At 40.7% G+C, this 26,427-nt stretch overlaps 2 protein-coding genes across 6 annotated transcripts in view; one reads left to right on the top strand and one right to left on the bottom strand.

Annotated features, from left to right (window-relative positions):
- BBOF1 (basal body orientation factor 1) overlaps positions 1 to 22,456 on the bottom strand; it is a 47,785-nt gene extending 25,329 nt beyond the window's left edge. For 3 of the 4 annotated variants that reach the window (XM_070797851.1, XM_070797852.1, XM_019969224.2), the window contains exons 1-4: positions 22,238 to 22,456; positions 19,735 to 19,963; positions 8,133 to 8,198; positions 5,065 to 5,208 (exon numbers count right to left, since the gene is read on the bottom strand). In XM_070797851.1, coding sequence (XP_070653952.1) covers positions 5,065 to 5,208; positions 8,133 to 8,198; positions 19,735 to 19,963; positions 22,238 to 22,311 — 513 coding nt within the window. In that variant the 5' untranslated portion in view covers positions 22,312 to 22,456. Of the gene's footprint in view, positions 1 to 5,064; positions 5,209 to 8,132; positions 8,199 to 19,734; positions 19,964 to 21,969 lie in introns of all 4 variants that reach the window. The other variant, XM_070797853.1, reaches the window with a different exon arrangement.
- Positions 22,457 to 22,511: 55 nt separating this feature from the next.
- ENTPD5 (ectonucleoside triphosphate diphosphohydrolase 5 (inactive)) overlaps positions 22,512 to 26,427 on the top strand; it is a 32,674-nt gene continuing 28,758 nt past the window's right edge. For both annotated transcript variants that reach the window (XM_019969220.2, XM_019969218.2), the window contains exons 1-2: positions 22,512 to 22,581; positions 24,684 to 24,762. The gene's annotated coding sequence lies outside the window, so the exon portion shown is untranslated. The remainder of the gene's footprint in view (positions 22,582 to 24,683; positions 24,763 to 26,427) is intronic.

The raw sequence follows: 26,427 nt of genomic DNA, 5'->3' as shown, positions 1-26,427 counted from the left end.
GACCCCATGAACTGCAGCTTCACTGTCCTTCACCATCTCCCATAGCTTGCTCAAACTCATGTCCATTGAGGCAGTGATACTATCCATATCCATCTCATCCTCTGTCGCCCCCTTCTGCTCTTGCCCTCAGTCTTTCCCAGCATCTGAATCTCTTCCAACTGGTACGCTCTTTGCATCAGGTGACCAAAGTATTGGAGCTTAAGCTTCAGCATCAGTCCTTCCAATGAATATTCAGGGTTGATTTCTTTTAGGATTGACTGGTTTGATCTCCTTGCTGTCCAAGGGACTCTCAAGAGTCTTCTCCAGTACCACAGTTTGAAAGCATCAGTTCTTCTGCACTCAGCCTTCTTTATGGTCCAACCCTCACATCTGTACATGACCACTGGAAAAACCAAAGCTTTGACTAAACAGACCTTTGTCGGCAAAGTGATGTCTCTGCTTTTCAATATATTGTCTGTGTTTGTCACAGCTTTTCCTCCAAGGAACAAGCATCTTTTAATTTTGTGGCTGCAGTCCCCGTCCACAGTGATTCTGGAGCCCAAGAAATGAAATCTGACACTGTTTCCACTTTTTCCCCATCTATTTGCCATGAAGTGATGGGACTGGGTGCCATGATCTTCGTTTTTTGAATGTAGAGTTTTAAGCCAGCATTTTTATTCTCCTCTTTCGCCTTCATCAAGAGGCTCTTTAGTTCCTCCTCACTTTCTGCTATTAAAGTGGTATCATCTGCATATCTGAGGTTATTGATATTTGTCCCGGAAATCTTGATTCCAGCTTGTGAGTCATCCAGCCCAGCATTTCATATGAAATACTCTGCATGTAAGTTAAAAAAGCAGGGTGACAGTAACTCAGCTGGAATTTCATCACCTCCACTAGCTTTGTTCTTAGTGATGCTTCTTAAGGCCCACTTGACTTCACACTCCAGGATGTTTGGTTCTAGGTCAGTGACCTACCATAATGGTTATCTAGGTCATTAAGAGCTTTTTTGTATAGTTCTGTGTATTCTTGCCACCTCTTCTTAATCTCTTCTGCTTCTGTTAGGTCCTTGCTGTTTTTGTCCTTTACTATGCCTATCTTTGAATAAAATGTTCCCTTGATACCTCCAATTTTCTTAGAGACCTCTAGTCTTTCCATTCTATTGTTTTCCTCTATTTCTTTGCATTGTTCACTTAAGACAGCTTATTTTAATCTCTCCTTGCTATTCTCTGGAACTCTGCATTCAGTTGGGTATATTTTTCCCTTTCTCCTTTGTCTTTCACTTCTCTTATCTCAGCTATTTGTAAGGCCTCCTCAGACAAACACCTTACCTTCTTGCATTTCTTTTTGGGGATGGTTTTGGTCACCACCTCCTGTATAATGTTACAAACCTCTGTCCATAGTTCTTCAGGCACTCTATGTCTATCAGATCTGGTCCCTTTAATCTATTCATCACCTCCTATATAATCATAAGGGATTTGATTTAGGTCGTACCTGAATGGCCTAGTGGTTTTCCCTACTTTCTTCAATTTGAGTCTGAATTTTACAATAAAGAGCTGATGATCTGAGCCACAGTCAGCTCCAGGTCTTGTTTTTCCTGACTGTACAGAGCTTCTCCATCTTCAGCTACAAAGAATGTAATCAATCAGATTTCAGTATTAACCATCTGGTGATGTCCATGTGTAGAGTCGTCTCTTGTGTTGTTGGAAGAGGGTGTTTGCTATGACCAGTGTGTTCTCTTGGCAAAACTCTGTTAGCCTTTGCCCTACTTCACTTTGTACTCCAAGGCCAAACTTGCCTGTTACTCTGGGAATCTCTTGACTTCCTACTTTTGCATTCCAGTTCCCTAGGATGAAAAGGACATCTTTTTTTGGTGTTAGTTCTAGGAGGTCTTGTGGGTTTTCAGAGAATCATTATTATTGTTTCTAATATTGTCCTTCCTTATACTTAACAATTTTCCTTACTATGATCTCTGTCGTAACAGTATTAAATCTCCATTTGATCCATATCATATGATCTTTCAGATATTCTTCTTTCTTCTTGTATTTTTTATACATTTATAAAAGGCCTCATACTGTGAAAGACTTTCAGAATTACTGTCAATATATAAATGTGTGGAGAAGTCTACTATCTAAGTAGGGTAGGGTGCAGTAAACCTTTCATTTGCCATTGGACTCCCCCCAAATCTGTAAATTAATAAAGAAATCTTTTGAAAGATGATTAGGCAATGCATATCAAAAACCTTAAAATTCATGTTGTAATTTAATCTATAAATTTCACTGTAACTTCCAAGAAGTTATCCTAAAAACCAATTAAAAATATAGAAAAATACTTTGTTATTCAGATGTTCCTTGGTTTATAATAGTGAAAAATTAGAAAAACAATCCAAATGTCCAACAAGGAACCAATTGATAAATCATGGTATATCTACCCAATGGAAATCCATGCATCCAGTCAAAAGGTGTTATAGAAAAATGCATAATAGCATTGAAAAATGTTCACAATATGTAAGTGAAGAAATAAGGTTAATGCTCCTTTTGTTAATCAGGTAGATGGAAATTACTTTTTCTTTAAATTTATGCTTTGAATACATTTGGCAATCTAAAGTTAATTAGCCTCTTTTAAATGTGTATATTGAATCGTATATGCACAGTATAATTTTCTTCCCTTGAGTCGTGAGCCCCACACCTGCCTTAATTCTTCCATATTTGGGATTCCACAGAACCACCTTATGATTCACATTAGCAAGGATCTTTTATTTTTGAATTTTAAGTTTTCCTGGCCCACCAACCCTCTTTCGAAAGGTCCAAAATCCATTTCTCCACTAGGTGGCAACATTGTTCTTTAAAAAAAAAAAAAATTCACACCAAGGCCCAATCGAATATGAACAACTAGTTCTTCATTCACTTTGATTCAGAATGTATACCTACACTTCAGGATGGCTATTTTGAGAGTTCCTGAAAAGTTAAGGAACTTAACTTGGTTCGATTTTATAAAACTAGATATTCTTTCTAGAAAACTTTGCAGCTTTATCGAGGAGTGAGTGAATGAAAGTCGCTCAGTAGTGTCTGACTTTTTGCAAGTGGACTATACAGTCCATGAAATTCTCCAGGCCAGAATACTGGAGTGGGTAGCCTTTCTCTTCTCCAGGGGATCTTCCTAACCCATTGTTGACAAATGTATGCTATTTCAAGTATACAGCACAATGATTTGATATACATATACATTGTGAAAGGATTCTTCCCATCTAGTTAGTAGAAAACTTGGTATTTCTTCAATTACATTTTAAATGAAAGACCCACTTAGTATTCAACATAGATTTATTGAGCATTACTCTGTATCTTGTACTTCAATAAATACAAAGCACAGTACTGTTCATGCCTCAAAAAATTTACCATCTAGCAGGGGAGATAAGACAAATGATAACTATAATATCAAGATAGATTGGACTAAGTGGTATAAAAGAAATACAAAATACTATGTGCTGTGCTTATTCGCTCAGTCATGCCTGACGCTTTTTGACCCCATGGACTATAGCCGGCCAGGCTCCTCTGTCCATGGGGATTCTCCAGGCAAGAATACTGGAGTGGGTTGCCATGCCTTTCTCCAGGGGATCTTCCCAGCCTAGGGATCAAACCCAGGTCTCCCGCATTGCAGGCAGACATGGAAACACACAAAAAATCACTTTTTTGCTAATCTTTTTAATTTTTTTCTTTTTTATAGCTTAATTTAAATATAATTGACATATAAACAGTATGTACATTTAAGCTGTACAATCTGCTAATTTGATACACTATATTGCAAAATGAATACTACTGTAGTATTAGTTAACACCTCCATCATGTCACAATACTACCAGTACTTTTTTTGTGGTGAGAATTCTTAAGATCTACTCTCTTAGAAAGTTTCAAGTATATAATACAGTATTATTAGTTAGGGTCAATATATTATACTTTAGATTCCTAAAAACTTGTCAGTCTTATAACTGAAAGTTTGTACCCTTTGACCAACATCTCCCCATTTCTCCTTCCCCTCCCCTCCAGCACAAGTAACCACTCTGAGTTCAGTTTTTTTCTTTTTTTTTTTTTTTGGCCGCATTGTGGCTTTGTTGAAATTGGCCATAGTATAAGTATTTATAACCAAGGAAATCAGTAAATGTTACAAATAAGAATTTTTTTTTTTTTTGCAAAGAGCTACACACCACTGTTAATTCCATGTGACATATACTATTTTAAGCACTGGTGGCTCAGACAGTAAAAAGTCTGCCTGCAGTGCAGGAGACCTAGGTTTGATCCCTGGGTCGGGAAGATCCTCTGGAGAAGGAAATGCAACCCACTCCGGTAGTCTTGCCTGGAAAATCCCATGGGTGGAGGAACAGTCCATAGGGTTGCAAAGAGTCAGACATGACTGACCGACTTCACTTTACATATATGAACTCATTTAATCCTTACAACAATGCTATGAGCCAGTAACTCTTACCACCCCCAATTTTTACAGATGAGGAAACCTAAGTATAGAGAAGGTAACTTGCCCAAACCTCAAAGCTGATTTCAGCTACTTGTGTCCAGCCCTCATCTATGCCATTTATTGCATTGTCATTAATGCAATAAAACTATATTCTGAACTGAGGGAACAGAAAGAGTATGCAATGTCAGAGAAACTTTCTGAAAGTACTCAGGTTTCCTCACTCCATCCACCCCTACCCAGTGTGTCTTAAAATTTTCTGAAGTTATCATTCATCAGTCTATATATATTTTCTTTTAGGACTTTGCTACTTTGCCACTACTGTTTTCTACAGCCGTAGTAATTCCAAAGGTTTAACTGGTGATAAATGCAAGAGGGTGTATTGCCTAAGATCTGGTGAATTCACAAAGAAATCAATGCTTAAAAAAACAAAAGTCTATTAAGACTTTCTGCATTCAGTCCTACACTGATATATCTTCCCTGTTTTTCTCAGATAATCTCTAGAATGTCAAAGGGAATCCTTTACCATCTCACAGGAGTCAATGTCTATGAAGGCCTTTGCAGACATAAATAGTTAATTCTAATGTCTTCTTTTTAAAGAAAGAAAGAATGAAAGAAACTTACATCATCTAATTCTTTCTCCACTTGGATTTTTCTCTTCTGGAATTGTTTTATTGTTTTGAGCTCTGTCTGAATCATGCCAATTTCTTTGGCCTTTTGATGGAACTGTCCCTCCAGCTCACTTACTTGCATAGTAAATTTTCGTTCCTGTATTAACAACAAAACAACAAAAAAGGTAAATGACTTAGGAAAAAGAACAGAGGTCACACAAAGTCCTGTTGCATTTGAAGCCTTAAGCCATTTTTCTTTCTTCTTTGAAGAAAAAGCTCCCTTTTTACCTTCACATAAAGTTTTAATTTTTATTAAAAGAGACCAAGTACCTTGAATAAGGAGAAAATTCTAAAATGACCTGATTGTGTATAGAAAAGTAGATATTATTTAAAAGAGGTATGAGAAGATTGCATGCCTGCTCAGGTGCTTCAGTTGTGTCTGACTCTGTGTGACCCTATGGACTATAGCCCGCCAGGCTCCTCTGTCCATGGAATTCTCCAGGCAAGAATACTGGAGTAGGTTGCCATGCCCTTCTCCAGGGGCTCTCTGCAACCCAGGGATCGAACCCACATCTCTTATGTCTCCTCCATTGGCAGGTGGGTTCTTTACCACTAACACCACCTGGGAAATCCTCATGAGAAGACTAAACAAATCTTTAATCTATAAGAGAGATAAATAACATCCCTGATCCTAAATTAAAATCAGTAAGCAAAGAGACAAGGAGAGGGCCAATATCTCTTAAATAAATAGAGAAGATGGTGAGAGAAAGAGGAAGGAAGGGGGAAGACAGAGGAAAAGGAAAAAGAGAGATGAGGAGAAAAGGAAGAGGAGAAAGGGAAGAAGAGAGAGTAAAGAGAAAAAAAAGGGGGGAGGGAAATGGAGGAGAAAAAGGGCCAATAACACAACTAACAAATGAAAAGAGCTATCAAAGTGCAAAAGACACTTAACCACATGAAAAAAATGCTCAATCTAGCTCAGAATAAGAGAAATGCAAATTGAAATACAATAAAATATCATTTCTTACCTATCATGTTGACAGAAACCCATTTTGACAATATACTCTGGTATATTGTCCCATTATATATTCCCAATGTATAAACCCATTTTGACTATATACTCTGGTATATTCTGTCCATGGAGACATGGACAGGAGTTACATTTCTCAGAATAGACTGTGTTTGATAGATTTTACTTTGGAAACACATAAATATTTTACATAATTGCTGCTGCTGTTTAGTTGCTCAGTCATGTCCAACTCTTTTATGACCTCATGGTAACCCACCAGGCTCCTCTGACCATGGAATTTACCAGGCAAGAATACTAGAGTGGGTTGCCATTCCCTTCTCCAGGGGATCTTCCTGACCCAGGGATCAAACTGGTGTCTCCTACTTGGCAGGTGGATTCTCTACCACGGAATCACCAGGGAAGACTATTTTACATAATTATAATTATATAGTTATATCATTTCACATTAATTTCTTAAAGCAACTCCTAAAAAAAGCAAAATGTATTGCTGAGTTGGTGGCATAACCTTACAGAAAGGAATTATTTCAAATTGTTTTTAGACCTTGTTAATTTGATCAGAAGCAACAGTTAGAACTGGATATGGAACAACTGACTGGTTCCAAATCGGGAAAGCAGTACATCAAGGCTGTATATTGTTACCTTGCTTATTAAATTTTTATGCAGAGTACATCATGAGAAATTCTGGACTGGATGAAGCACAAGCTGGAAGCAAGACTGCCAGGAGAAATATCAACCTCAGATACGTAGATGACACCACCCTTATGGCAGAAAGCAAAGAGGAACTGAAGAGCCTCTTGATGAAAGTGAAAGAGTGAAAAAGTTGGCTTAAAACAACATTCAGAAAACTAAGATCATGGGATCTGGTCCTATCACTTCATGGCAAATAGATGGGGAAACAGTGGAAACAGTGACAAACTTTATTTTGGGGGGCTCCAAAATCACTGCAGATGGTGACTGCAGCCATGAAATTAAAAGATGCTTGCTCCTTGGAAGAAAAGTTATGACCAACCTAGACAGCTTATTAAAAAGCAGAGACATTCTTTTACCAACAAAGGTCCATCTAGTCAAAGCTATGGTTTTACCAGTAGTCATGTATGGATGTGACAGGTGGACTATAAAGAAAGCTGAGCGCAGAAGAATTGATGCTTTTGAACTATGGTATTGGAGAAGACTTTTGAGAGTCCCTTGGACAGCACGGAGATCCAACCAGTCCATCCTAAAGGAAATCAGTCCTGAATATTCATTGGAAGGACTGATGCTGAAGCTGAAACTTCAATATCTGGCTACCTGATGTGAAGATTTGAAAAGATCCTGATGCTGGAAAAGATTGAAGGTGGGAGGAGAAGGGGACGACAGAGGATGAGATGGTTGGATGGCATCACCGACTCAATGGCCATGAGTTTGAGTAAACTCTGGGAATTGGTGATGGACAGGGAGGCCTGGTGTGCTGCAGTCCATGGGGTCACAAAGAGTTGGACACGACAGAGCAACTGAACTAAACTGAACTGAATTTGACTATTGATCACTATTGGTATATATCCTAATGGGAAAAGTCCCCCCCGCCAACTCAAATCCTAAACTGTATCCACCAGTTTATGTGGGTAGTAGTATTGATATTAGTATTCTGTGCCTTTGATGTATTGAGGTTTGAAGAAAATACACAGTTACATTGGTATCATTAAGAACCAGGATTTTGGGTGAGGGAGAAAGAAGACACAGATAGGGTTAAGTAAAAATCCTGTACTCTTGCATCTGAATTTAAAGTATTAGCATGAGCTCATGATATATTTTAATCTTCAAAAAATATGTTTCCCAGCGCTGTCCACTGAAAAGCCCTAGAGCTCAAGATCAGAGAACTACTCAAGATCAAGAACTACTACGAGATGATTTTCGACAATAACATAATTTCATGTTATTTTTGAGCATCTGTACAATCAAATGTATGAGCTTTAAGATCACTGAGTTCTCAAGAGGACTTAACTTATTCTCGTGTCTTAAATATCTGAACTTGCCAGAAACCTGACCACCAATAAGTGAGGCATCAGTGTACATACCAATTTTTCCTTCTCCTCTTGGGCTTTTTCCTTTGTTTCATTCAATTGCTGTTTCAGTTTTTCAATCTGTAGAAAATGAAAATAAAGAGGAAGGTAAAGAAATTTCTCTGTATACTAACTTAATTACATAGCCCAGTTTTCATGTGCTATTAAAACCAGTAGGGAGTACTTCCCTGGTAGTCCAGTGGTTAAGACTGTATATTCCTAGTGCAGGGAGCATGGGTTCAATTCCTGGTTAGGGAACTAAGATCCCACACGCTGCACGGCACAGCCAATAGAACAGAACAGAATGGAATAAAATAAACCAGTAGTGTTGGAGAGGTGGAGTAAGGTGGGAAGATGAGAGAAGAGGACATTATTTATACTGTTAACTTGCTATTGCCAGTTTCCAAAATTCGGCTATCATCATAATTGCCTGGGTAACGTGTATGGTTAAAAAATTTTTTTAAATTTACCATCTTAACCATTTTTAATTCACATTGTTAGGCAGCAGATCTCTGGAACTTTTTCACCTTACAAAACTGAAACTCCATGTTTATGAGATACTAACTCCTTCTCCTCCCTCCCCCAGCCTTTCTACATTGTTTGTATGATTTTGACTACTTCAGGTATGTCCACAGAAGAAAAACCACACAACCTAAAAGTTGTGAGTGAAGTTTTATTCCAGGATTATACTGAGGGTTATAGCCTGGGAAACAGCCTCTCAGAAAGCTCTGAGGAACTGCTCAGAAGGGTTAAGAGAACAGGCAGAATATATAGCAGATTCTTGCTGGAAAAAACATGTAGTCAGACATCAGAATGTTACTAGTAATCACAAGGAAAAGGTATTTTGAGTTAATGATTTTAGTGCTTTTCTGTGTCAGGGAAGATGTAAAGACCTGGGCTTGCTGAAATTATTCCTTAGATATGTATGTTAATTATCTAGGGCCAAGTATCCAAAGCTCAGAATGCTTCCTGTTTTGCTCCAGCCTGAATTTCCTCCCCTCAGGACGCATTGTGGAAGGAGGCAGGTGGCAGGCGAGGGTCGGGGGCTGCAATGGCTGATGGCTTGATCCTTGTAGAACTGGAATGGTGGGTGACATTCTTTGTTTATTGGAATGTGGGGCAACACTCCCAGTCCATAGATACTTCATATGAGTAGAATCAGACAGTATTTGTCCTTTTGTAACTGGCTTATTTCACTTAGCATAATGGCCTTGAGGTTCATTCATGTTGTAGCACACAACAGGATTTCCTTCCCTTTTAGAGCTACATAATATTCTTGTATTTGTATACCACACTTTCTTTATTCACTCATCAACCAACAGACATTTGGGTTGTTTCCACTTCTCGACTATATGAACAGGGTTTCACGAACACTGGGTGTGCAGTTACCTCGTCAAGATCTTGCTTTACATTCCCTTGGAAATTCCCACTCCAAAGTGGGATTGTTGCATCTTATGATAATTCTATTTTTAATTTTTCGATGAATCTCTGTACTGTTTTCCATAACGGCTATACCATTTCACATTGCCACCAAATTGCACAAGGATTCCAATTTCTCTACATCCTCACCAACACTTGCTATCTTCTGTTCTTCTGACAGTAGCCATCTTAATAAGTGTGAAGTGATAACTTGGAATTTTGATTTGCATTTCTCTTAAATGAGTAGATTTTTAAAGGAAAGTTTCAAGGAGAGTACAAAGAATTCTCATGTACTGTTCACTCAATTTTGCCACATTTGTTTTCCCTTTATGATAGGTCTATTACATATATACATGTGTATATATACATACATATACATATACATATATATATATATATATATATATATATATATATATGCGGGGAGCTGCCTGTGAGAATGGGGTCCTTTGTCTGAAGGACACAGCTCTGGGAGCTGCCTCAGTCCTTGAGGGTTTGCTTGCAAACATAGCTCTCTGTCCCGCCACCCCAGAGATTAGGCGCTTATTTACTGCAGGCACCTGGAGTTCTGTGCAAACTTCTCACGCACAGAGAAATGTTATCTGGTGTAAGAAATAATAACAGGGAGCCATTCCCATGCTCTCAAGATTTCTTGTGACTGTTTGTAAGATGTATAGGCCAACTAAGAAAAAATGTCAACTGTCTTGTCTTTCTCACGCTTTTCTGTATAAATATGAGATGTTGAATAAAGTTGGTGTCAGACTGCGTCCCTTCGTGGTGACGTGTCTGAACCTCTCGACCCCATCTTTGTAGTCTCTTGCTTTAGTTTCTTTCTTAGCCCCGCCGTGCACATTCTTGGGACCTGATCGACTTTGCCGGCTGGCTCCGGCAGTGGCGCCCGAACCAGGGACTCGAGAATCGGAGTGCGACGACGGCCGCTGCCCGCCAAGATTGAGGTAAGTAAAGAGGAATTCCTAAGTAATTAAAAGTAAAGGGCAGGGAGGGTGATTGTCGAGAGTAATAAATCATGGGACAAGGCAATAGCCGCCAGTTATTTGTACATATGTTGAAAACTATGTTAAAAGGTAGGGGAATTCATGTAAATAAGTTACAGCTAGAAAAGTTTTTACTTTTTATAGAAGAGGTTTGTCCTTGGTTTCCAGAGGAAGGAACAGTTAGTCTGGAAACTTGGAAAAAGGTAGGAAAACAATTGCAGACATATTATTCCTTACATGGTCCCAATCGTGTTCCTGTGGATGCTTTTTCTTTGTGGACTCTCATAAGAGACTGCCTGGATCCTGAACATGAGGGACATAAAATTCAAACGGCTCTCAGGGATTCCACAGGACCCGAAGTTACAGAGCCTTCTGCCCCTCCACCTGAGCCGCTTTATGCTGTGCCTGAGGGAACAGCTTATAAGGCTGGAGGGAGTGATGATGTGTTAAGCTCTGATGAACAGAAAGAGTTAAATGAACAAGCGGCTCAGTACCATAGAGAGGATATGCCTTGGGAGATGATGGTTAACATGGAATCCCCCTCGGGAAAAGGGGAATTAAAGCATTCAGGGCTTTCTGAAGAACAGCTGGAGAATTTAATTCAGAAGATTGTTATAGCAGTAAAAAAGGATGCACAGGGAGACTCCCACTCCAGCCAGCCTGCGCCTCCAGCATATCCTCCCTCGCTTCTTGCTGGACTCGATCCACCTCCGCCTTTCGTAGAACCGCGAGAGCTTATATCTATCCCTGCTTCTTTGCCCGGTGAAAACATAAAAATTAAAAGTGAGATATTATTATCTCCTCTTCAACAAGCAATTAAGCGAGCTAATGAAGAAGGAGAACATATTCCCGGGTTTTCAGGAATCTATCCAGTGTTTGAAAATGCTCAACATTAGAGGTATTATGAGCCGCTGCCCTTTAAGCAACTGAAAGAGTTAAAAATGGCTTGTGCACAATATGGCCCGACTGCGCCGTTTACTCAGGCTATTATAGAGGCTTTAGGAAATCAAAATCTGCCACCTAATGATTGGAAACAGGTTGCTCAAGCTTGTTTATCTGGAGGAGATTATTTCCTATGGAAATCTGAGTTTGCTGAGCAATGTGGGATCACAGCCGATATCAATCGGCGACAGGGACTGAACACCACTTATGAAATGATGGTGGGAGAGGGAGAATATCGAGACACTAATAGTCAACTTAATTATTTACCTGGAGCCTACCCTCAGATTAGTGCTGCGGCTCTACAAGCATGGAAAAAGCTTCCAAATTCTGATAAAAAGACTGAAGATTTATCTAAAATTCGCCAGGGGCCAGATGAGCCATATCAGGATTTTGTTGCCCGCCTGCTTGAGGCAATCGGTAAAATGAAAGGGGATGAGCAGGCGGGGATGGTGTTGACTAAACAGCTTGCTTATGAGAATGCCAATTCGGCTTGTCAAGCTGCCCTGAGACCTTACAGGAAAAAGGGAGGCTTATCTGACTATATACGGATTTGTGCTGATATCGGCCCTTCATAGTTCAAGGCATAACTTTGGCCGCGGCATTACAAGGAAAGACAGTCAAAGAAGTACTGTATCAACAACAAAAGCGGGATAAAACTAGTGGTCGGCTTCGAATCCCTGGCTCTGGCTGCTTTTCTTGTGGCCAGATGGGTCATCAGGCCGCCCACTGCCCGCAGAAGCAGGCCCGGAGACCTGCTCAAACCCCTAACCTTTGTCCTAGGTGTAAGAAAGGCAGACACTGGGCAAGGGATTGCCATTCTAAAACTGACTTACAGGGAAAGCCACTTCCTCCGGTCTCGGGAAACTGGGTGAGGGGCCAGCCCCAGGCCCCGAAACAATGTTATGGGGCAATGCAAAATCTGACCAAATTGGAGACACTTCAAGGCCAAAACGCAGAACTTTTACCGAGTTGTTCAGAGCAACTGCAGGGAGTGCAGGATTGGACCTCAGTTCCTCCACCTACACAGTATTAACTCCAGAAATGGGCATGCAGGCTTTGCCAACTGGAATTTTTGGCCCTCTTCCGAAGAACACTGTGGGCCTCCTATTGGGGAGAAGCAGTACTACGATGAAAGGTTTATTAGTAGCCCCTGGAGTCATAGACTCTGATTATATGGGTGAAATAAAAATTATGGCCCATTCACCACAGGGCATAACAGTAATACAATCTGGCCAACGTGTTGCTCAATTAATTCTACTTCCTATAATTCCAGTTGGAAAAGCCATTAGGCAAGAACGAGGATCCCGAGGTTTCGGGTCTTCAGACGCTTATTGGATTCAGGCCATTAATAAGCAACGCCCTGAGCTTCTACTGTATATTCAAGAAAAGCCTTTTAAAGGTATTTTGGATACTGGTGCAGATGTTTCTGTTATATCTCAAAAACATTGGCCTGATGAATGGCCTAAGCAGGTTGTAATTTCTACTTTGCAAGGCATTGGGCAATCACATGACCCAGAACAGAGTTCAACCTTTTTAAAATGGAGGGACGAAGAAGGACATGAAGGACATTTTCAACCTTATGTTTTGCCAGGACTGCCGGTTAATCTATGGGGGAGAGATGTTATGATGAATATGGGGGTATATCTTTATAGTCCAGATAAAAAGATTAGTAATCAATTGTTAGACCAAGGCCTTTTGCCCCATCAGGGGTTGGGGATAAATTCACAAGGGCCTTTACAACCCCTGATCCCTGCAGTTAAGAATGATAGAAAAGGTATAGGATGTTTTTAGGAGGGGTCATTGATCGTCCTGCAATCCATGCTAATCCGATAAAATGGAAGTCTGATGATCCAGTATGGGTTGATCAGTGGCCCCTATCAATAGAAAAAATCACGGCTGCCAATCAGCTTGTGCAGGAACAGCTTGCTCTCGGCCATATTACCCCCTCAAATTCACCTTGGAATTCACCTATTTTTGTCATTAAAAAGAAAACAGGTAAATGGAGGCTATTACAAGATTTACGAAAGGTTAATGAAACAATGGAATTGATGGGCCCCCTTCAGCCGGGGTTGCCTACCCCCATGGCCATTCCAAAAGATACTTACAAAATTATTATTGACTTAAAAGACTGCTTTTATTACTATTCCCCTTGCCACTAATGACTGTCAAAGATTTGCTTTTAGTGTCCCTTCTACAAATTATAAAGAACCTATGAAAAGATATCAGTGGCAAGTTTTACCTCAGGGAATGGCTAATAGTCCTACTCTCTGTCAGAAATTTGTTGCTCAAGCTTTAAAAACCACTAGGTCCTTGTATTCCCAAGTATATATTATTCATTATATGGATGATATTCTTTTGGCATATGAAGATGAGGAGTTGCTATTAAGAACATTCGCTTATATGCAAACTGCATTACAGGATTATGGTTTGATTATTGCAACAGAAAAGGTGCAACGCTTCCCCCTCTATTCTTATTTGGGTTTTTTTCTGGAACAAGAATGGTTTCGAGCTCAGAAGATAGAAATTCGTAAAGATAATTTGGTTACCTTGAATGATTTCCAAAAACTGTTAGGAGATATTAATTGGATAAGACCTTACTTGAAGCTAACTACAGGGGAAATGAAGCCTCTTTTTGATATTCTGAGGGGTGATCCTGATCCAACTTCCCCCCGAACTCTGACTCTGGAGGGAAGGCAAGGCTTAGATAAAGTTGAACAGACCCTGTCTAAACAACAAGCTACTTATTGTGACTATACTCAAGAATGGGGTTTATATATTCTTCCTACTAAACATGCTCCTACAGCAGTCTTATTCCAAGGATTGCCTTTAAGATGGCTTCACTTGCCTGCCTCTCCCTCTCGGGTATTAACCCCCTATTATGATTTGGTTGCTGCCCTAATAGCTCTTGGGTGGTCAGAATCCACTGTATATCTAGGAAGAGACCCACATTTTATATGTGTTCCATTTTCTAAAATTCAGCAGGGCTGGCTGTTTCAGTTTAGCGACAATTGGGTTATTGCCTTAGCTGGTTTTAGTGGACGGCTTGATAATCATTATCCCTCAGATAAAATTTTGCAATTTGCTCATTATCACCAATTTCTCTTCCTAAAAATCGTTGTTTCTCAGCCCCTTGCCGAAGCCCTAACTGTATTTACTGATGGCTCTTCTAATGGAATAGCTAGTTTGATTATACAGGACAATACTACCACCTGGCATACTAATTATAAGTCTGCTCAAGAAGTAGAACTATTTGCCATTTTTCAGGCTTTATTACAAATTTCTGCTCCATTTAATTTATATTCTGACAGTCAATATATCATAAGAGCCTTAAACACTATTGAGACTGTTCCATTTATTGGTACCCTGAATTCTACTATCCAAACTCTTTTTCGTGATATACAACATTTAATTTGCTCCAGAGTTAATAAATGCTATTTTGGTCATATTCGTGCTCACTCTGGACTTCCTGGACCTTTAGCACGAGGCAATGCTTTGGCTGATGAAGCTACACGTATGATATTTCCTTCACTGGAACAAATGGCAAAAACTTCCCACAGCTTACACCATCAAAACAGCAATAGCTTAAGACTTCAATTTGGCATTACTCGAGAAGCTGCCAGACAGATTGTTAAGCAATGTCAAACATGTCCTCAATTTTTTAGCGTCCCCCACTATGGAGTTAATCCTCGAGGATTGTTGCCAAACGATATATGGCAAGTGGATGTTACCCATATTCCTGAATTTGGTAAACAAAAATTTGTTCGTGTTACTATTGACACCTTCTCTGGCTTTTTACATGCCTCTCTACAATCCGGAGAAGCTAGCAAACATTGTATAGCTCATTGCATTAAATGTTTTGCTGTTATGGGAACCCCTAAAACCATAAAAACAGACAATGGTCCAGGATACACTGGAAAAAATTTTCAATTATTTTGTACGCAATTGTCTATCTCACATAAAACAGGTATCCCTTATAATCCTCAAGGTCAAGGAATTATTGAATGGGCACATCAAACTCTCAAACATCAATTGCAAAAACTAAAGAAGGGGGAATTGTATCCCAATACCCCCTCCAACTCTCTAAACTATGTTTTATTTGTTCTAAATTTTTTACAATTGGATATAAGTGGCCGTTCAGCAGCACAGCGATTTTGGAACTTTGATGCACAAACAATAAGACCTAAAGTCTTTTGGAAAGACCCACTTGTGGGAAAATGGTATGGACCAGATCCAGTACTAATCTGGGGACGAGGGCATGTTTGTGTTTTCCCACAGGATGCCGAAGCGCCGCGCTGGCTGCCGGAAAGGTTGGTACGCACGGCAGAGACAGTCTCTAGCAAACCAGATGAGGAGATTGACAATTCAAGAGCATGATGAATTACCATCTCGGCAACAACTTCAGGCATCGATGCGAGAGGCACAGAATCGTGTTGTGGTGCAGGGCGATCCGATATCGCCTTTAAGCTTCCTGATAACCTTATTAATTATCTTAAATCAGATTAACACTGCACACTCTGAAGAATATTCAAATGCTTACTGGGCTTATTTTCCTGACCCTCCCCTTCTCCAACCTGTGGGCTGGGAGGGTCAGTCCATTCCCATATACACTAATAAAACTGTTTTATTTTTTGCACCTTGTTTAATTAAAAAACTGATTGATGATCTATGAATCATAAAGGCTTCCATCTATGGAAATGGTCTGCGGTTAAAGGAACATAAGCGTGCGCCTATATAAAAAGAAAGGGGGAGATGCGAGGAGCTGCCCGTGAGAACGGGGTCCTTTGTCTGAAGGACACAGCTCTGGGAGCTGCCTCAGTCCTTAAGGGTTTGCTTGCAAACATAGCTCTCTGTCCCGCCACCCCAGAGATTAGGCGCTTATTTACTGCAGACACCTGGAGTTCTGTGCAAACTTCTCACGCACAGAGAAATGTTATCTGGTGTAAGAAATAATAACAGGGAGCCATTCCCATGCTCTCAAGATTTCTTGTAACTGTTTGTAAGATGTATAGGCCAACTAAGAAAAAATGTCAACTGTCTTGTCTTTCTCACGCTTTTCTGTTTAAATATGAGATGTTGAATAAAGTTGGTGTCAGACTGCGTCCCTTCGTGGTGACGTGTCTGAACCTCTTGATCCCATCTTTGTAGTCTCTTGCTTTAGTTTCTTTCTTAGCCCCGCTGTGCACGTTCTCGGGACCTGATCGACTTTGCCGGCTGGCTCCGGCGTATATATATATATGATGTAGACTTTTGAAGCTGTTTCTTCTGGAGAATGTGAGAATAAGTTTAGGACATCATACTCCTGTATTAAATATTTCATTATGTGTTTCCTAAGAAAAAGAACAATCTCTTAGAAGTATAGTACAATGATTAAAATAGGGAAATTTAACATTGATAAAATACTATTATTTAATCTATAGTCCATATTCAAATTTAGCATCAACTGTACCAATGATGTCCTTTCACTGTAACTGTTCTTTTTCTGGTCTAGGATATAATCCCTGACTATGATTGTCATATATTCTAGTTTTAAACAGGAGCCATTTCTCAGTCTTTGTCTTTTATGACACCAGCGTTTTTGAAGAATACTGGCCAGGGCTGGAGTTGTCTGATGTTTCTTCACCAGAAGATTCAGGTTGTGGCTTTTCAGCAAGCATACACTGCTTAAGTGATGATGTATCCTTGTCACTGCATCACAGCACGAGGTGACTGACATTAAGTGTAATCAACTGGTTAAGACTGTGTCTGCCAGGTTTCTCCAGTTGAAAGTTACAATTTTTCCTTTTATAATTACTAATAAATTTGGAGGACTATATTTTAGGACTATGCAAATATCTTTTTGCTCATTAAACTTTCACCCACTAGTTTTAGCATCCACTCTTGTTCTTGACTGAATCAATTATTACTCTGACGCCAAATGGTGATTTTTCTTATTGCATCATTCCTTGGAAATTTAATAACTTACTACATTCCACTTTAAGGAAAAGCATTCTATTCTCCCATATTTATTAAGGTATGTATTTATCAGTTGTATATACTCATGAACTCATTTTATTCAATAAGCTATAACTGATTACTGTCATTTATTTTGACTGTCCCAGATTTGGCCAGTGGGAGCCCCTTCAAGTTACCCTCTGTGTCCTTTAATTTTTTGTTACTTATTTCCTGTCACAATAAGATATTCAAGTTCATCTCTTACTCTCCTCGCTCCAGTCTTATAATCAATCATTTCTCCAAGCATGCTGGCATGTTTTAGTAGGAAATCTGACTAGCTTTTTGTTGTTGCTGTTGTTCAGTCACTAAATCACGTCCAAATCTTTGAGACCCTACGGACTGCAGCATGCCAGTCTTCCCTGTCCTTCACTATTTCCCAGAGTTTGTTCAAACTCGTGTCCATTGATTCTGTGATGCCATTCAACCATATTATTTTCTTTCTTCTGCCTTCAATCTTTCCCAGCATCAGGGTCTTTTCCAATGAGTCAGCTCTTCACTTCAGGTGGCCAAAGTACTGTAGCTTTTTAAGCTAAACATTCCTTAACATGGTTAAAAAATCAGAGGATACAGAAGTGAAATATTGTTGTAAATAATCTTAGAATAGCTCAAGGGAAACCTAAAAATGTTTTAAAAGAAATACAGACAGACCTAAGTCATGTAGAACAGGTGTAAAATAGATTTATTTTGTGCTGACTGAACAAAGCCTTCAATACAAAAACCATAAGGGAAATCTCCTAATTCTATCTAAAATATGATAGTTTTTAACACACATTTCACTTCTAATATTTCTATAATTAACATGAAGACTGTAAAAAGTTTACATAAAGTTTAAGCAAATAATGCATTTCTAGGATATAGTAGCATGTATGGAGTAACAAAATTATAAGAGAGCTAGTTAACCAGGGTATATTGAATAATTTATTTTACTTCTTCCTCCCAAAGAAGTTTCTTTGGTTTTAATGAGTATCCATGTCTATGAGAAAATTATGTATTTGCTACAGTCAGATGCTGGCCTATGATACATGGAGGCAGATGAAAATCAGGAAATACAAGTGATACTGATAAAGGCAGACCAATATCAATTAGCTAATGCAGTCCACAAATCTTTTATACAATGAATTTTGAAAATTATTTGCATGGCTGGCCTAAAGGCTTATTTTAGAATAATAATTTATAGCAGATAATTTTGATAATGCATGCTATTATCAAAGAGTAATTTTAAAAATGGAAGTTGCCTAGGAAAGAAGGTTAAAAAAAAATACTGTACCAAAAAATTACTTTAATAAAACATAAAATCCACACAAGTGTTCAGTTGTCTGATTTCTCTAATATGCTTCCAGATCATCTTGAACTTAAGTTTTGATTGCTAACTTTTTCAAAGCATCAGTGGAATCACAACCCATTCATTCATGCATGCATGCAAAAATATTTTAATAAGTGCCTACTATGTGTATTTGTATTTTTACTATTTATTATAGTAAAAATACAAAAAACATACATGGGAATGAAACATGATACAAATTTCCTTAGGTCACCATGGGACACAAAGAGGCAGCTAGGAAAGAGATGAATTTAAGTCACACCTAAATTCACACGTTAACACCCACTAGCTGTGAGACTCTGGCAAGCTACCTGCCCTGAGAGTCAATTTCTTTATCTGTAAAATGGGAATGACAATTTGTGGCTACAGTGGGTTATTAAAAGGACTAAATGAGATAGCAGAGGTAAAGTATCCAACATGGTGCCTGGCACAAACAGGAGTCCCAAAATGTTAGTTCCTTTCCTTTTTTCCACAGATCTAAAATGATAGCTCTATGCCCAACATTTCAACAAGGTTCAGTAAGATAAAGATTCAACAGGTCCAACAGAAGACAGTCAGTTTGCTAGATTCATAACCATGTGATCATGGATTATCAATAAATTGCTTTATAGATTATTACTCATAGTTATCAATATCAAAATATATATATATATATATATATATATATATCATACACCATGCTCTTGTTCTTAAAGTTGATCATAATGTTCCATTAGCATCATCTTTGTTTCAGCCAAGAAAACATGGGATAAGAATGAAAATAAAAGGCAATTCTGACTGTAAAGCCGTTCTGAAATAACATGTTGCTTCAAAGGAGAGTTAAAAGTCAACTGAAATGTCTTAACTGTGGGATGAGGTTTCAAGGAATTAAAATACTGGAAATACATAGCCACAGCAGTATAACAAAAGAGATAGTTACTAAGGCTTGGGAGGGTATCTACCTACCTACCAGATTATCTTTCTCCTGATCCTGTTTCTTCAGATAGTTCAATACAGACATTGTGTCTTTCTCCATTTTATACTGCTGTCTCTTTAACTCTTCATTACATCTTGCCAGTCTCCGGGAAGTATCACGATACTCAATCCTAGAAAGTTCTGTGACTTCCAGCCTGGCCTCCCAAAGGGAGGCATTGGCCTTGGCTCTCTCCAAAACAGACTCCTCAAGTTTTATGATCTTCCTGCACAGGAAGAGGACATCAAGAGCATATAACTATTTCTCTACTTTATTAGTATTACACCTTTCTCTATATTATAATTTATTTTGCTTGGCATTTGCCTGGCACATATGAGCAAATATTGTTGGATGAATGAGTTAGTAAGAAATATATATGGTCTATTGCCCTCAGTGTTTCATTGTTGATATGTGCACTGTAGATGAATGGGCAAAAATAGAAAACATATGCTAGTGAGTTCTAGGAATGTGACAAGCCATTGGCACTTCCAGAAAATGCAAGACTAAACATGCAGTTATTTTTTTTAATCACACTGTAGAATACTTATATTAATACTCTAGGGGGGAAATTGCAAATAAATTTGTATATTGGGCTGTTATCTTAGGAAGAAGAAAAAGAATATTCCAAAATGATAGTAGTGGTTATCTTTGGATAATGGGATTACAGGTGGTTTTGTTCTGTTTGACTCACCAGGTTTCCTAAACTCTCTGTACTGAGCAGGCATTACTCTCTTAAACAAATTACTTTATAAACTTTACAAGGATCCCTTGTGGTCCCATATATAGTGCTGTTGGACAAGATGTATGATTCCAATGTGTCTAGGAACGACTAGGGTCATCCAATAAATGTAGTAGCAATCTAGCAGCAACTCCAAACCTGTGAAGGTTTAATGCCAGAGCAATCTTACCCACTTCAGAAATTCTCATCATTTGGGGAAATCTGAATACTCAAATCCTTTATGTTTCCTTCGAACCAAAAGGAATCCTTGAAAAGGCCCAAGGAATTACTTCCATCACCCAGACATCCTTCAGGATGTTTAAGTGCCTCTCAACCACACAGCTGAGATCGATCAGGTTACAGGCAAAAAATAACGAACCCAGAGCACTACAGCACAGTTCTTGCCGGGACCGGGGTGGGGTGGGGGGAAAAGATCCAAGTTGAAGCCTACAGGAGCAGACATCTTAATTTGTTTAACAAATATTAAGCTTCTTCTATGGTTCCGACTCTCTTCCAGGTGCTGGAGATAAGGTGAATAACGCTTAGTGCCTATTCTAGAGCATCTTTGGGTCTTGAGGATTTCCCAGCTACTAATATTCTGAGCCACATGATTATCTGGAGTGGGGCTGGAGGTTGTTAATGTGCACTGTAGGATATTTAACAGTATCTTTGGTCTGATAGCTCAGGTGGTAAAGAATCGCCAGGAATGCAGGACACGCGGTTCGATTCCTGGGTCAGGAAGATCCGCTGGAGAAGGGATCTTCTCCACTCCAGTATTCTGGCCTGGAGAATTCCATACTCTATCATCCATGGGGTCGCAAAGAGTGGGATACGACTGAGCGACTTTCACTCGGTCTCTTATCCACTAGAGGTCCCCCGATGTGACAATCAAAAATGTCTCCTTGACAAACGTCCTCAGGGAGTCAAAAATTACCCCCCTCCCCAGCTAAAAATCACTGGTGGCGAACAGTGCTGTCCAATAGAATTTTCTGTGATGTTAATGCTATCTAGACGGTCCAATACAGTCACCACTAGCCACACAGGCCTACTGAGTACACGCAATGTAGCCGGTACAAACGAGGATCTGAATTTTTAGTTTAATTTTAACGAATCTTAATAGCCATACATGACCGGTGACGACACTATTGGGCAGCACAGGTCTAGAGGATCTCCGACCTTCAATTCCAGTGTCAGAACTAACCCTTCCTCCTCACTTTTAGTTCTTTTCCCCTCCACTAGCACTTATTTCATTCGGTCCTCAGTCAGTCAGTTCAGTCGCTCAGTCGTATCCGACTCTTTGCGACCCCGTGGACTGCAGCACGCCAGGCCTCCCTGTGCATCACCGACTCCCGGAGTTTACTCAAACTCACGGCCATTGAGTCGGTGATGCCATCCAACCATCTCATCCTCTGTCGCCCCCTTCTTCTCCCGCCTCAACCTTTCCCAGCATCAGGGTCTTTTCAAATGACTCAGTTCGGTCCTATGTTACTTCTATTCTTGGGGAATTTATCTACCTCCTCGTTAGTACACTCCACATAGGCAGGGGCTGTGTCTAAAAGATTTGAGGGTCCCAAATCTCAACACTCCGGTCTTAGTTGAAGCAGTGGGGGGTATGGCATGCCTTTGGGGAATTTCTGAGCAACGGAGCCGTCCTTCTTAGAAGCTGGGAGAGCAAGGGAAGGGTCCGGGAGGAAAGCGGGGAAAGGGCGCCAGTTGGCCGGCGCCTGCGAATCTCCGGAGGGCAGGCCCTGGAGCAGGGACCCCAGCGTGGCTTCCCCTTACTTCTTCTTCTTGTCTTTATCTTTGCCTTTGTCTTTGCCTTTCCCTTTCTTTTTGTCCTTCCCCTTAGCCGGCATCCTGGCTTCTCCCGGGGCACAGCAGCCGTGGTCTTGTCTCCGCGCCGCCCAGGCCCGGCTTCGTCTCCAAGGACACCACCAAGCCGCGCAGGTAACGATCAGCTCCAGCGGTTGCCGGCGCGCAGAGAGCGCACGCGCCCGTGACGTAGCTCCTCCCCTGCCCCACCCCTGCCCCGCCCACCGGGGCCCAGTCCACTGGCCGGGCGCGGGGGGGCGGGGCGGAGACCGGCTGAGGGCGGCGGGTAGCCGCGCCGTGGCGGCGCGCGCCCGGTGAGTGTGCGAGCGCGGGCGCGCCGGTGCATGACTGGGGTCCGGGCTGGGCGGGAGAGGAGGCCGGAGCCGGCCAGCCACTGGCCAGCGGCGGCGGCGCGACCGTAGGGGCGCTCTCCCCTGAGGAGGCTGGATCCGCCGCTCCCCGTTCTTCGGAGCGTTGCCTCCGCCGGGTTCACAGCGTTTCGCGTCTTGCCCGCGCGTCCTCTCCTTCCCTCGCGCCGCAGCCAGCGTGGCCGTGGCCGCCCAGCTCTCGTCCCGGCTCCGCCCCTCCCGAGGCCACCCGGGCTCTTGGTTTCCTTCTCCCTCTCCTGGCTCCTAACCCTTGCTGGTTCTGTAAGGGATGGCGCAGCCAGCGGGCTTCCCAGGCTAAACATGTTTTGATGAGGCGGTTGAGGACTTGTCCTAGGGTGGTGGGTGGTTTGGAGGGTAAGGCGGGCGGCGCGCGGGTGTCGGGGAGCCTGGGGGTCGGAGAGGCTCCGGGGCCTCGTTGAGAGTCCTTGGAGAGGAGTATCCCAGTGTCAGGTCCCGTTCTGTCCTGTCGCTGCCGTCCCCAGATTCCCATTTGGTAATAACCTGCGCGTGCTGCCCTTCCTTTTCCGCGAGTCGCGTGAAGTTGAAAGCTCAGGCCTTTTGCTGTGTTGTTTTTGTTTTGGTGTCGTCACCTCCCCCCCGCCCCAACCAACCCCGCGCACACCTGTGAAAAGGAGTAGTTCTCAAAAGGATGGTTCGTGTTTTTTCAGAGGAGGAGCTCTGTGATCATGCCTTCTTCATTCAATGAGTTTGTCCGTGAGTCATCGAGGAAGACAGGGAATTCTGGGGGCTGAGACAACAGTTAGGAAACTTGCGATTGAAGCTCTGCTGTGCATTAGTCTCCCTTTCAAGTTGAATGTAAAAATTTCCTTTAAAACTTCATTGTGCATCTTCTCCATTTCTCTAAGGAGAACTTAATCCCTGCAACCTTTCTAGATGTCTCTGATTCAAACCTTCCACTTCCCCCGCTTTTTTTCCCAGCGATGTCGTTGATGTTTCTGAATTGAGTGGTTAAGAGGGAACTTGCTGATTGTTAATATTAATAAGCACTGAAAATCTTAGCCATGCCATCTGCTGGCATGATAGTGGCTTACTCTATTCCTGGTGCTTCCCCCTCGCCCCCATTTGCATGTCACACTTCCGTGGGTCCATGATGGAACTACCATACATTGAAGAGGTTTATTCTGATATAGAATCTACAAAGTTATGATTGATTTTATATGTCTGCGTATTAAGTCGCTTCAGTCGTGTCCAACTCTTTGCAGTCCCGTGGACTGTAGCCGGCCAGGCTCCTCTGTCCATGGGATTTTCCAGGCAAGAATACTGGAGTGAGTGCCCTTCTCCAGGGGATCTTCCCGACCCAGGGATGGAACCCACCTTCTTTAATGTCTCCTGCATTGGCAGGCGAGTTCTTTACCAATTTCTTTACCACTTGATATGTCCAGGGTTCTGAAAATTACCCTACTGATAACTTGCAGAAAAGAGTGTAGGATATCTCCTATTAGAGGCTTTATATTTAGAATTCATTCTAAAAAATTGGCTACTGTGAACCTGAAAGTCAGTCCAAGTCATCTGTTGTGTGTAGACTAATTTATAAACACGAAAACTTGACTGTAGTAAGGTTATTTCTTAATATATGTGCATAATAACTTTAGTTGCATGTACTTCTTAGTTATTTTATCATACAAAATATTTTTTATTGACTTTAAGTTTGTAGTTAAAACTGTTGTGACTTGAATATGGGTGGCTAAGAGAAATGCCCAGATTCACACCGTAGTAGAGGTAGTTCTAGAATCTACAGTCTTCTGAACCTCCACATTCTCTGCCAAAGAACTAGATGTTATTATTCAATCATCCATTTGTAAAAGTAGGAAGTTGCTATTTAGCAGTTCATCTGGTAGCGTTTCCTTTCATACATTCTTGTAGTTTTACTATGAGGTTTATTTCATTGAGTAAATTTGCTTTGTTTTATTGTTTAGAATGCTAATGCTTTTAAAACTTGGGATAAGCACTTGGTATTTTTTTGACTTGGTTTTGTAATTCTTTTTTTTTTTTCTTTTTCCGCCCAGTGTGCATAGTTCCTGGTTAACATAGAAATGCAGAGTGTCTTGGCTGAATCCTCACGCAGACAAGATCATTATGGTCCTGGTAGGTAGGGCGGGTATCTGAATGTAAGGTAATATCTCTGCTATCTTAAAGCTGTAAATGTGCTTCTTTTGCTCCTGGGTTGTTTTGTTGTTGTTTTTCCCAAATTGGATTTTCTGTCTTTGCCAAATAATGTCAACTTTTCTGTTGTCCCATTGATTCTAATATCATCAGGTGTGGAGTTGCTCAAAAAGCCAAATAAGAACTTAAGACTACATCTCAAAATTATTTTGAAACTACATATTATTATTTCTTTTTTTTTTTTTTTTCTTCCAGTAGCTCCAAAATTAGGTTTACTCTGTAAAGGCATCTGTAGCTTTATTCTGGTTTAGCTTGGAGACCGAGTTTCTGACACCAGATTCTCGGCTTCTCTGTCTCAAAGACACAGTTTTGGGTGAAGTAAAAAAGAAGAGCTTTATTGGTTTGCCAGGCAAAGGGGGACACAGCAGGCTCATGCTCTTGAAATCATGTGTTCCAACGTGGGGAAAATAGTGACAAGTTTTATAGTAAAACAGGATGTGATCAGCTCGTGGACATTCTTCTGATGGTTTGGTGGTGAGTTGGTAAGTAGGAGTCAACATCCGTCAGCCTCAAGTTTAACTGATCTGGCATCTACATGCTCGTGGGCAGCATATCATAACTTCTCCCGCCTGGAGGGAGTTTCAGTATCTGCAGAATAGCTCAAAGATATCTTTGCGTGTATGCATTAATGGGAAACAAGACTTTGACCCAAGGCTGCTCCTGGCTGTTTAACCCTGGTCTCACATTCACTCCCTTCCCTAATTAACAACTTCTTGAATCTGCCGCTTGAAACTCAGGGAACGTCAAAGAGGGTAAATGAAGGCTGTTTCTTATAATCAAAGGAATGGGGAACACAGAAAGGCCTCGTGCCCAGGAGCCTTATAGGGCCCTGCACAGTATCATTTCTACTTGTAATTCATCCTTGAAATTGCCTGATAGCACTGATGCTGTTCTATAAGTTGGAGAAGCTACGTAAACCATTTCTGATCTTGTTTTTACACAGCCTTTAGAATCTTGAATAAATATATTGTCATCCAAACTCTATCTGAAGGAGACTCATCAATATTTCTGAATATTATGGAGGATTAGTTAATTTCATCCTACTTTTTCATTGCATTTTGTTGTTGCATGAGTGCATGGTCAGTCATGTCCAACTCTTTGCAACCCCATGGACTCATTCTGCCAGGCTCTTCTGTCCATGGGATTTTCCAGGAAAGAATATTGGAGTGGGTTGCCATTTCCTACTCCAGGGGATCCTCCAGACCCAGGGATTGAACCCATGTCTCCTGCATCTTGTTGCATTGACAGGCAGATTCTTTACCACTGAGCCACCAGAGAAGCCATATGGTACAAATAAAAGATTTAATCTTAGAAATTTTCAGGTTTTTTTTTAAACATTCACTGTTTTATTTACATACAAAATCTGTTGCCACAGATAATTATTATCTATTGACAATTCATTTGCAAAATGTTTAGTTTTTATTGTCCATTCTGAAAAACCATTAGACAATACTTAAAGTCAGTTTTTTAAGAAAGGTTATATACCCAAATTTCAGGTCCACCTATCTGCACTTTTCATTTGATGGGTCTGTCCAATTTTCATTCGTTTAAGAAATGTTTAGTAAATACCAACTGAATACCAGGCCC

Source organism: Bos indicus, chromosome 10 (assembly GCF_029378745.1).
Source record: "Bos indicus isolate NIAB-ARS_2022 breed Sahiwal x Tharparkar chromosome 10, NIAB-ARS_B.indTharparkar_mat_pri_1.0, whole genome shotgun sequence".
Taxonomy (NCBI): Eukaryota; Metazoa; Chordata; class Mammalia; order Artiodactyla; family Bovidae; genus Bos; species Bos indicus.
Note: the sequence above shows the minus strand (reverse complement) of the source record. Positions and strands in the feature narration are given on the sequence as shown.